At 55.1% G+C, this 9,685-nt stretch overlaps 4 protein-coding genes and 1 non-coding gene across 8 annotated transcripts; 2 read left to right on the forward strand and 3 right to left on the reverse strand.

Annotated features, from left to right (window-relative positions):
* Window positions 1–247: 247 nt before the first annotated feature.
* LOC6615995 (ras-related protein Rab-27A) lies at window positions 248–3,221 on the reverse strand. Of its 2 annotated transcripts, none has more exons than XM_002040326.2 (3): window positions 2,653–3,221; window positions 1,038–1,157; window positions 248–875 (listed from the first exon to the last, which is right to left on the reverse strand). In XM_002040326.2, the coding sequence occupies exons 1-3, from the start codon at window positions 2,995–2,997 to the stop codon at window positions 342–344; spliced, it is 999 nt and encodes a 332-aa protein (XP_002040362.2). In that variant the 5' UTR covers window positions 2,998–3,221; the 3' UTR covers window positions 248–341. The 2 variants fall into 2 exon arrangements, with proteins under 2 accessions (XP_002040362.2, XP_032580031.1); XM_032724140.1 differs by having other exon boundaries at window positions 1,038–1,255; window positions 2,653–3,041.
* Window positions 3,222–3,451: 230 nt separating this feature from the next.
* On the forward strand, window positions 3,452–7,784 carry LOC6615996. 3 transcript variants are annotated; one of them, XM_002040327.2, is made up of 3 exons: window positions 3,463–3,660; window positions 3,748–4,601; window positions 7,368–7,784. In XM_002040327.2, exons 1-3 carry the CDS (start codon window positions 3,564–3,566, stop codon window positions 7,458–7,460), a joined length of 1,044 nt encoding a protein of 347 aa, XP_002040363.2. In that variant the 5' UTR covers window positions 3,463–3,563; the 3' UTR covers window positions 7,461–7,784. The 3 variants fall into 3 exon arrangements, 2 of the variants coding, with proteins under 2 accessions (XP_032580030.1, XP_002040363.2); XM_032724139.1 differs by lacking the exon at window positions 7,368–7,784 and having other exon boundaries at window positions 3,452–3,660; window positions 3,745–4,628; XR_004362325.1 differs by lacking the exons at window positions 3,463–3,660; window positions 3,748–4,601 and adding an exon at window positions 5,092–5,181 and having other exon boundaries at window positions 7,368–7,457.
* Window positions 5,179–7,729, forward strand: LOC6615997 (pleckstrin homology domain-containing family F member 1 homolog). Its single transcript, XM_002040328.2, has 2 exons — window positions 5,179–6,618; window positions 7,368–7,729. The coding sequence occupies exon 1, from the start codon at window positions 5,637–5,639 to the stop codon at window positions 6,585–6,587; it is 951 nt and encodes a 316-aa protein (XP_002040364.1). The 5' UTR covers window positions 5,179–5,636; the 3' UTR covers window positions 6,588–6,618; window positions 7,368–7,729.
* A 252-nt stretch (window positions 7,785–8,036) lies between the features above and the next one.
* Window positions 8,037–9,604, reverse strand: LOC6615999 (40S ribosomal protein SA). Its single transcript, XM_002040330.2, has 3 exons — window positions 9,502–9,604; window positions 8,919–9,161; window positions 8,037–8,718 (listed from the first exon to the last, which is right to left on the reverse strand). The coding sequence occupies exons 2-3, from the start codon at window positions 9,135–9,137 to the stop codon at window positions 8,125–8,127; spliced, it is 813 nt and encodes a 270-aa protein (XP_002040366.1). The 5' UTR covers window positions 9,138–9,161; window positions 9,502–9,604; the 3' UTR covers window positions 8,037–8,124.
* On the reverse strand, window positions 8,742–8,837 carry LOC6616000. Its single transcript, XR_048642.2, has one exon. It is a non-coding gene; the product is annotated as a small nucleolar RNA snoM1 (small nucleolar RNA).
* Window positions 9,605–9,685: the final 81 nt, after the last annotated feature.

Genomic DNA, 9,685 nt, shown 5'->3' on the forward strand with positions numbered 1-9,685 from the left:
CAGATCTGTGCAGGTTCCGGGTCGCAGGGAAAAAGTTACACAGGCTGACTTTGAGGAGTTAATGGCCACATTCCATTCTGATAGCTACCGTATGCAAACCTATGTATGTAGTATCAATCGAATCACTTTTGTGACCTCGAATGCCATCCCGCAGCTATCAGTTATCTACAAATCTGGGCGGTTTCGGAAGAGTCGGATAATTATCACGACCTCTTCGTATCTTGTCGTGCAATGAAACGCTTTCCACTCAACAATCAACATTTATTTACAGCGAAACACACTTAGATTCGGAAACATGAGTCAAGGAACAAAGCAGGGTGACTTGGCCACGGGCATGGCACCTAGCAGTTGCGGCAGTTGCGCCGCGAGCAGGGCTCCTCACGCCGGTCGTGGAGTCGCACCAGGTCCTCCGGCTGGCTGTAGGCGATGTTCGGCAGGCAGCGCGACTGGGTCAGTAGCAGGGAGAACTCGCGGTTGCAGGCCGCGTTCTCGATCCGCTCCATGACGCGGCCCACCAGCAGCTCCACGGCTTCCTTGACGTTGGCCCCGGTGCAGGCGCTCGTCTCGATGTACGGCAGCCGATAGCGTCGGCAGAGGGCCGCCACCTGGTCGCGACTCACCACGCGCAGCTGCAGCAGGTCGCACTTGTTGCCGCAGAGGACCACGTCGGGGTCCTCGGAGTAGGCGTGAGTCCGCAGCTGTGACAGCCAGTTGGCCGTCTCCAGGAAGCTCTTCTCGCTGGTCAGGTCGAAGATGAGCAGGAAACCCATGGCGTCGCGGTAGAACGCCGTGGTTAGCGAACGGAAGCGCTCCTGTCCGGCGGTGTCCCAGATCTGCAGGTGGATGCGGTGGCGGCGTCCGCGGGAGTTGTACAGCTGCAGGATGCAGTAAAGGTGATGGGTCACTAGGGTTCGGAAGTGATGTGGTTGCAAAACCCTCGTGATACGACTCTCAAACCGAATCCAGCAGAATTGTGTGGATTAAGTTAGGTGAGTCACGTGAAAGAGATCAGAGGATGAATAGCCGCTTGCACTTACCAGCCGCTTCTCGCGGAAGTCGATGCCCACGGTGGAGATGAACTGGGTGTGGAACCGGCCATCCGTGTACTGGTAGAGGAGGCAGGTCTTGCCCACGCCGGAGTCGCCCAGGACGAGGAACTTGAGCAGGTAGTCGTAGTCGATGTTGGCGCCCGTCATAATGGACGTTCGTAGCAGCGCGTTTGGCACTTTCAGGACCGCAGACGCATCCCGTCCGCCTGGAAGCAGGGAACCGAATAAGCTGCCCGTTCTTGTACAGTTCTCCCCAGCAATGGTTCTCCCCCAGCTACCAGCTCCCTGCCTCCTGCCCCGCCTCTCTATCCACTCGCCACTCTTCCTCCTCTTTTGTGTAAGACCGGGCTTAGGCTGACAGGAGCGGAGGCGGGGCACTCAAGTCGGGAGGCATCTTCGTGAGCGTGGCTCCCACCCACTGCCAGCTGCCACCCCCGTAATGCGACCCACTTACCCACCCCACCACACACAGGCACACGCACCCACACACAGCTCGCCGCACTGTGGCAAATATTTGAAACTCATTAAATCCCGATTTATTGATTTTCTGTCCCGTTCCGGGCGAAATTCGGGCGTGTGGAGTCGATGTGTGGGTGTGGGTTCGATGGGTCGGGATGGCGGGGAATCCCTTGCGCACACTACCGCATCAAAGGACAAGACGATCGAGATTTCAAGCATTCCCGCTGAAAGAGCGCCCACCGGAATGTCGCTGAACAGAGAGAGATGATAAGGGGCAGTGGAAAAGTGGAAAGTGGCTGGAGCACAGGAAGGCTGCCCCTGCCCCGCTAATTAGACCAACGGCCAACGCTCAAAATGATGCGATGTGGTGGGCAGGGCAAGGCAACGTGCAGTATCTTTGCAGCCTGGCGTCCTTCCTGCGCTAAGCGGATTACAGACGCTGCCTGCGGTTGAAGTGGTTGCTAGACAACAGGACCTCCGCGACAGGAAAGTAACAACAGAGATCGAAGTAATAACTGAGACCCCGCTCCCTATGCGCCTTCTGCGCATCCCGGCAGCACTCAATGGAATCCTGCCTGCTGATGTCTTGTAATCTAATTTCCTCCCGTTTCCGGCTGCTGTCTCACGTCTCCGGATTCCGGCACCCACTTCCGAATCCGCTGTCTCGCATAGGGAGCACGCATAGGTTACAGACTTCTGCTGCTCGCCAGGTCTCCCAGGGGGAGATGGGAGGCAGAATGTCAGTGGAGATGGTGGGCAAATCGAATTAGCATGCACGCACAGCCATTGCCATCCCACTCGGCTGACGGTTAATTTTAAACCTTTATTGATTCGCAAGATCTTGCGGGGCTCAGGTGGGCCTAGCAACAGAAATAGCCTCCCGTTTCCGGGGAAACGGAAATGTTCAACATAAGGGGGGTTGGCTAAGCCGAGTGATGGCAATTAGGAGCAAACCACAAGGCCTCCACTCAAGGCCGTCCTCACAGCTTCCTTCCGCCCTTTCAGCACGGCCAGCTGCACTTGGACAAGGACGGCTTCCAATTAAAGCTGGGCCGCAGTGCCGTAATTAGCTGCAGCTGCCGCGCTTCTGGCTCGCGATTAAAAATAGCCACCGCCACCTCAGCCCCTTAGTTCCTCAGCTCACCTGTTCACCGGATCCGGCTAATTGCAGAGGCTCAGGCTCAGGAGGCGCGGCACGCATTTCTGCTCCGACGCCCGCCGTCGACTTTGGCGCCCAAGGCGACACGCCACTCGTCACTCCAAGGATCCGGAAGGATTGCGATTCAGCTGACTGGACCAGACTGGCTGGGCGGGCAACCGTTATTTTTGGGGCGCGCAATTCGTCCGCGCGGGGAAAGGGACCTTCAAACACCTTGCGGAGGCTTGCTGAACGAAAACAATCGGCCCACGAGGACTCCGAGGCTGTGCGGATGCTGCGGATGCGACGCACTGGATCCTGTGGGCGGTGCGCTGCCTGACCTGTTGCCATGCGCTGCCCAGCACAGACTACAGGGCTCGTTGGCCGTCAACTGGCGGTCCCTTTGCCGAGGCGCAGCTTTCAGCCAAAGCTTGCGCCAGCTTTTAAGGCGCTTCCGCGCGCGACAGGTGCGCCGCACAGGTGTCCTTTCCCACGAGAATGTGGTTATTTCGTGGGTACTTCGAAGCACTCTCGAGACATAATCCTTCGGGCAACTTTAGGAATGGAACGGCTTTGGACGGAGCTTCCGCGGGACGGCGCCTAAGCTTTGTTCTGCGACGAAGAATATAAAGTCAGGAGTGTATCCCGTGCTCGAATGGTCCACTGATTCTATAATCCTAGTTTTTAGCAATCAAATTTCGTGTTACTTAATAACACTGAGCTATAGTTTTCACTAAATTGAGTTTGCGCGCGCAGAGCTATCGATAAATATCGCAAGATAAAGCAGTGCTGTAAAGCGCCGCCATCGAATTGCACTTATCGAGTTTCTTGCGGGCTCGCGATTTGCTTTGTTTTTCTTTTTTTTTGAATCGGTGCGGAAACTTCTCGGTTGAAGTTTTGTTCACTATTTACTGGCCATGGACAACGCGAACTCAACTTTTCCCCAGTCGGACTTCGACTGGGACGCCATCAACGTGGGTGACTATCAGTTGGATCACTCCCAAAACTTTTTCGGTGCGTATCCAGGCCATCGCGTCCAAGCTGAGAAAACGCGCCATTTTTTCCCGACCATTGCTGACCATTTTCCACATTTTCCAGCAGGACGGGCCAACAAGGAGAACAACAGGAGCCTCAGCAATGTTAACCCCCTTCTGCTGTGCCCCAGTCCGCAGAAGATCGGCCGGGAACAGCGCGATGGTGACTTCGATGAGAAGCTGATTAGTGCTGGGGATCTCAAGGAGTCCCCCAAAGACATGACAGAGGCGTCCACGGATGCACTGACAATCAAGCCCAAAGTTAAGCCCCAAGATGTGCCAGAACTCAAGCTCAAAACAGAGCTCCAGGAGCTGGCTCAAGTGCTCCCAGTTGACAACGGCCCAGAGCCGCAGGACGACGTCAAACAAATTGTTCTGGTCAACTGGGGCAAGGATGGGGACGATGATGAGGAGCATATGACGGAAGCTGACCAGCACTTGGTCCACCAGGAAGCGCGTCCTCCTGGCGTCGGGGCCAAGCTGCGCCTGGAGTGGTCGCCCCCACGCCACCGCGAGCACGAGGGAGCCGGCGCGTCTGCCACATCCGCCGCCCCCAAGGCATACCAGTTCAAGGACGTGTACGAGAGCAAGCGGCAGCAGGCGATGCGCAGGCGCTCCGAGGAGGAAAGCAAGGCGCGCCAGTTCCATAGCCGACCCATGCCCAACTTCAAGGCCATGCACAAGCGCATGAACGAGCTGGCGGTCATCCATAAAATCACCGTTCCGCGCACGCCCGAGACGCTCAAACACAGCCAGTCGAACTTGGAACGGCGTCACGAGGATGACCCGGCCAACCAGGCGCGACTGCATCCGGCTGGCACCCGCTCCAGACCCTTCCACCTGCGCAGCGAGCAGCGCGTGCGCGACCGGCGCGAGTTCGACGCCGCCGTACAGGTCAGCCTGGAGCAGAAGAAGAAGGAGGTAAAGACTAAATCTAGTATCCCTTAAGCATTGGTTCCAAAGCCAAGCAGATATTTTTCGAGTTCAGGGCCGGAATTTCATTTTTGTGATTTATGTGATGTGTGCTGCTGGTTTTGGTTTCTTAGCAACTGACCGCGTGTTTAGTCATGATTTAGTTGTTTCTACATTTTTCCATACATATACATATACATATATTGTTTAATCCAATGTAATAAACCATTTGCAATTGACCCCTCTTCGTGGGCTCACTGTAAGCACCGTTCGTTAAGTTCAAAAAGTGAGTTCCAACCGACACGCGGAGTTTTCCAACACCAGCGCGCCGGCATTTAGCTGCGATCCGCGAGCGGCCACACTGCACTCGCAAAATAACGTATTTCTCCAAGTGTTGCTGCCAGCTCCAAAACCCCTCCTGCGCCCAAAAACGAGACCCAAATTTAAGGGCCGAACGGCAACGATCTAGGAACGCCCCAGTTCGCCAGTGCAGCAGGCCCAGGCCGGGAATCCGACGCTCGACAAACAATAACACGGGCGGTGGGCAGAGCGAGACGGAGCGAGCCCAGTTTGTTTTTGTTGCTGTGGTGTGAGTGAGTCATGACGTTTCCGACGGCGTAGAAAAGCCAGTTACAGTCAACCGTCGAGCATTGCATAAAGCGGGAGCTGTCGCCCTGCATTCCGGAACCAGGATTCTCCAGTCGCCCCACTTCCAAGCCGTTTGCAAGGACCTGCAACAGCTGCGCCCATTCCGCACACACACACACACACACACCGACGCACGCACGTACACACACACACACACACGCACGCACGTTTCTGGAGGAGCAGTGGCACCGAGTGTCACACCATACACACACGACGCGAGCGCACGCACACCACTGCAGCAGGCAGTCTGTCGTCACAGTTGGCTACATTTCGACTCGGATTCGGACTCGGATCGAGCTAGCTGAGCAGCAACTTTCGCCGCACACGAATCGAAGTTAAGCCCAAACCAAAAGCAAAAACCAAACCCAAAGCCGAGCCCAACCGCTCATTATCGTCATGGTGGACCGTCTGGTCAACTCGGAGGCCAACACGCGGCGCATCGCCTCCGTGGAGAACTGCTTCGGAAGCTCGGGCGTGCCGCTGGCGATGCAAGGTCGCGTTCTGGTGGGCGAGGGCGTACTGACCAAAATGTGTCGCAAGCGGCCCAAGTCGCGCCAGTTCTTCCTGTTCAACGACATCCTGGTGTACGGGAACATAGTGATTGGCAAGAAGAAGTACAACAAGCAGCATATTATGCCGCTGGAGGAGGTGTCGCTGGAATCGATTGCCGACAACCAAACGTACAGAAACGGCTGGTACATCCGCACCACCACCAAGTCGTTTGTGGTGTTCGCGGCCACCAGCACCGAGAAGCAGGAGTGGATGGCCCACATCAACAAGTGCGTGGAGGACCTGCTGCGCAAGAGCGGCAAGAAGCCGGTAGAGAACCACGCCGCCGTCTGGGTGCCCGACACCGACGCCAGCGTCTGCATGCACTGCAAGAAGACGCAGTTCACCTTCATCCAGCGCCGGCATCACTGCCGCAACTGCGGCGCGGTTGTCTGCGCCGGCTGCTCAGCCAAGAAGTTCATGCTGCCGCAGCAGAGCACCAAGGCGTTGCGCGTCTGCGACGCCTGCTACGAGCGCTTGAAGCACGTGCCAAGTTCCCTTGGCTCTGGCGAGGACTCGGCAGCGGCTACCGGTGCTGCTTCCGGCAACAAGCTCAACACAACGGCCGGCGACAGCTCCAACGACGAGGACTCCGACGAAGAGACTGCCTCCCCTGGTGGCGAGTCGCACGACGAGCCGCGCTTCTACGGGGACAGCAGCGTGCTATCCGCCGTCGAAGACTCTTCGACGATAACCTCGCCCTCCTCCGCCACCACTGGTAGCTTGGAGGCTCCCCAGGTGACACCGAGCGCCCAAAGCCCCCCGGCTGCCGTTGCGACGACGGGCAGCCACTGTTGAACGGACCACATAGCGAATGATTATGATTATGGTAGATATCGCAGGCAAGCTCTCACCCACCCACAACGCATACCTTGTAGACACGCATCGCGGCGTGAAGAAGTCTCCTTGAACATGTACAAAATAGCCACTGTTCATTTGAACATACGACACTTCCCGTCATCTTTATTGCAAGACCTTCGGACCCAATTTCTGATCTTTCATTAAACCCATGCGTTAGAAAAGGACGTGTAAGATTTGAGGCTAATCGATTTCTAAGTTGGGAGAGTCTAGAATAGAACATTGCTCGTGACTGCGACCTTGCAGTGGCTCCTTTCTTTATTCTTCTCGTTTTAAATTTTCCGCGAATTCCGCTGAGCGCGATAGCCTTATCAGCAAAGTGGCTGCGACGGTTGCTGCTGCTCTATTATTCGCTGGCAAACAAACGGTGTGATGATGTGGGATGTTTCCCATATCTGCTCACAAGCCCAGACCAGTCCAGTCCAAATGCCGGCTTATCGTTGTGGAAATCCCGTCGTGACTCAGCGGAACAGAGCAGGGTTAGATGGCCAGTGGGAGCCCATTTCTGCCTCCGGGCGTTGGATGAGTCAGGCGGCCAGTCATCCATGCATCTGTCCGAGTGGCCAGAGACAAAGGGTGCGTACGCGAGGTTCAGTCGCAATTAGAATGCAATACGGCAGTCAACACTCCCTCATCACCTTTCCACTGCACCAGGCCGCCGACGACCAATGTGTATATTTCAATGCTAATCCGTAATCCTCTCCGCCTTTGCCATTGCAGCATGACGAACAACGGAAGCGATGCGAGCAGGAGGAGATAAAGGAGCTGCGCAAGATGACGGCATTCAAGGCTCGTCCGAATCCATTTAAATAGTGCTCGACGGAACCAATCGACTACCAAACGTTTGATAGCCCTGTCCAAATTTGAATGATGTGAAGTCGATGCTACACATAATCGTGTTTATACCGATGCATAGTTTTACCAGATTAACACAATTTTTGTCTTTTAACATTAACATTACTTTTACGCATATATCGTTCCCGTTTTTGGCGGATAAGAACCACTAAAATCGTATGTTTGGCGGGAGGTTGAACTATATGGATATGTATACAACATAAGCAATTTGCAATTGCGATCATTAACTGTTTTCTATTTGTACAAAGCCCAAAAAACAATAAATTAATACTGTAAATTGAACAAGACTGCCATTCGTCCGTCCTCTACAGACAGATGCAACGGCGAGAGCTGCCTGTCTCCCTCTAATCTGAGCAGCGATCCGTTGAAATTTGTCTCATTTCTTTGGAACAGTATATTGGGAACCATTTTCTCAGAATTTCCGGCGCTCACGGTTCTGCTGTGGAAATGCGTTACATCGCTTCGATACTAGTAAATAAATCGTGCATAAGCACGTGATACAAGACTACGCTATGCAAATGGAAACACGAGGTGTTTAGATATAAACAGAGCTGTTTATTTATGCCGTTGAAAAGGCGTCTGACAACAAAACGCTGTGCTGATGTAGTGCGCGGACGGTTCCTTAGAACTGGCCGTCGCTGCCCCAGGAGGTCTTGACGGTGTCCTCGTTCCAGTCCTCCACTCCGCCAACGGTTTCGGCGGCAACCTCATCGGCCCAGTTGGTGGTCTCCTCGACCGGGTGGTCGACGGCCTCCTCGATCTTGGGTGGCGGCAGCAGCTCCTTAGCGGCGGCCTCCTCCTTCTCGGCCTCCTCGGGATCGCGGTAGAAGAACAGATCGACGACCACGGGCCACTCGACGCTGCGAGAGATGGTGCCACGCAGGCGGAGCACCTCGCGGGCCAACAGCCACCACATCAGACCGATGGAGTGGGCCGACTTGTTGTTGCATGGAATGGCAATGTCGATGTAGCGCAGAGGCGAGTCGGTGTTCGTGAAGGCAATCACGGGGATGTTCACGTAGCTGGCCTCCATGATGGGCTGGTGATCGGTGTTGGGGTCGGTCACCACCAGCAGACGCGGCTCGCGGAAAGCAGGCTGGATCTGGTTGGTGAAGGCACCGGGCGTGAAGCGGCCGGCGATGGGAGTGGTGTCGGTGTACTTAGCGAACTTCAGCACGGCGCGCTGGCCGATCGGACGCGACGAGATGACGAAGATCTGCGAAACAAGTATTATTAAACAAGTGTATTAGAATATGCTGTCTATCAGAGACTGGGACAATCACTCCGAGGCGTTGAGGCGTGGCTGGTCAGCAGTGAAGTTGAAATCATTGAATTTCATACCCGAAAGATTAGTAAAAAACTCATCACGCTAGCCACGCCGCACTATGATGCCAGGGAATCTGCACTTGTACTCACGTCCGAAGGGTTATCGATGGCCACGATGGCGCGGGCCGCCAGCTGCAGCTTTTCCCAAGTCTTGCCCAGGTTGAGGATGTTGACGCCATCAGCGCGGCGCTTGTACACGTATTGCTCCATCTGGAAGTTGACGTTCTCAGAGCCCAGATGGGTAGTGGCCACCAACATCTTGGTGATGTCGTCCTCCTTGAGGGACAGAATATCTAAGCCTCCCGACATGTTAACGTGGAAAGAGTTACGGACCTGTGAATGAGACACGCATATGGTTAGTGGACATAACCTTAAAGGGGCTCCACGTGCGAGTTTTCGCCGGTGTCGCGCCTGCTGCCAAAGGCACGTCTGCACGTGGAGATAGTTATCACGGCAAGCAGTTGGATGCGCCCAGGCGGAACCCATTTCGGAGCAACATCGGAGCACCGCGGCACATCTGGAGACCTGGCGTTCGGAATTTCTTGCCTAGATGCCTAGGGCACAGTCGTTGCATTATGAAGGCAGTCCGGAGTGCGTTCAGGCGTCGCGTGTCGCAGACGGGTCCCATTTCGCATGTATTTCTGAATATTTCGGAGGAGCTCGGACTACTTACGTCTAGATGCCGCTGGGAGTTTTGACAAAATGGCAGATTTCCGGGTAGAAGTTCGCGAGGTTGGCATGCAGAGAATCGGTGTTGCGTTCGCGTTAAGCGGCTTTTTTCCAAATCGCGACGCGTTCCGACTTTTTCGGTATTTTTACTCCGATGAAGAGCGGTCACACCGGGAATCAGTCTATCG

Source organism: Drosophila sechellia, chromosome X (genome assembly GCF_004382195.2).
Source record: "Drosophila sechellia strain sech25 chromosome X, ASM438219v1, whole genome shotgun sequence".
NCBI classification, from domain to species: Eukaryota; Metazoa; Arthropoda; class Insecta; order Diptera; family Drosophilidae; genus Drosophila; species Drosophila sechellia.

What these genes read in the sequence shown, in the direction of transcription:
- LOC6615995 (XM_002040326.2), bottom strand. Translation starts at nt 2,997, where the DNA reads ATGGCAACAGGTCAGGCAGCGCACCGCCCACAGGATCCAGTGCGTCGC. An exon ending in TAGCCGGATCCGGTGAACAG is followed by an intron (nt 1,158 to 2,652) that starts GTGAGCTGAGGA and finishes TACCTGCTCAAG; the next exon opens with TTCCTCGTCCTGGGCGACTC. An exon ending in ACTTCCGCGAGAAGCGGCTG is followed by an intron (nt 876 to 1,037) that starts GTAAGTGCAAGC and finishes TGCATCCTGCAG; the next exon opens with CTGTACAACTCCCGCGGACG.
- LOC6615997 (XM_002040328.2), top strand. Translation starts at nt 5,637, where the DNA reads ATGGTGGACCGTCTGGTCAACTCGGAGGCCAACACGCGGCGCATCGCC.
- LOC6615996 (XM_002040327.2), top strand. Translation starts at nt 3,564, where the DNA reads ATGGACAACGCGAACTCAACTTTTCCCCAGTCGGACTTCGACTGGGAC. An exon ending in TCACTCCCAAAACTTTTTCG is followed by an intron (nt 3,661 to 3,747) that starts GTGCGTATCCAG and finishes ATTTTCCAGCAG; the next exon opens with GACGGGCCAACAAGGAGAAC. An exon ending in TGGAGCAGAAGAAGAAGGAG is followed by an intron (nt 4,602 to 7,367) that starts GTAAAGACTAAA and finishes TTGCCATTGCAG; the next exon opens with CATGACGAACAACGGAAGCG.
- LOC6615999 (XM_002040330.2), bottom strand. Translation starts at nt 9,137, where the DNA reads ATGTCGGGAGGCTTAGATATTCTGTCCCTCAAGGAGGACGACATCACC. An exon ending in CCATCGATAACCCTTCGGAC is followed by an intron (nt 8,719 to 8,918) that starts GTGAGTACAAGT and finishes CTTGTTTCGCAG; the next exon opens with ATCTTCGTCATCTCGTCGCG.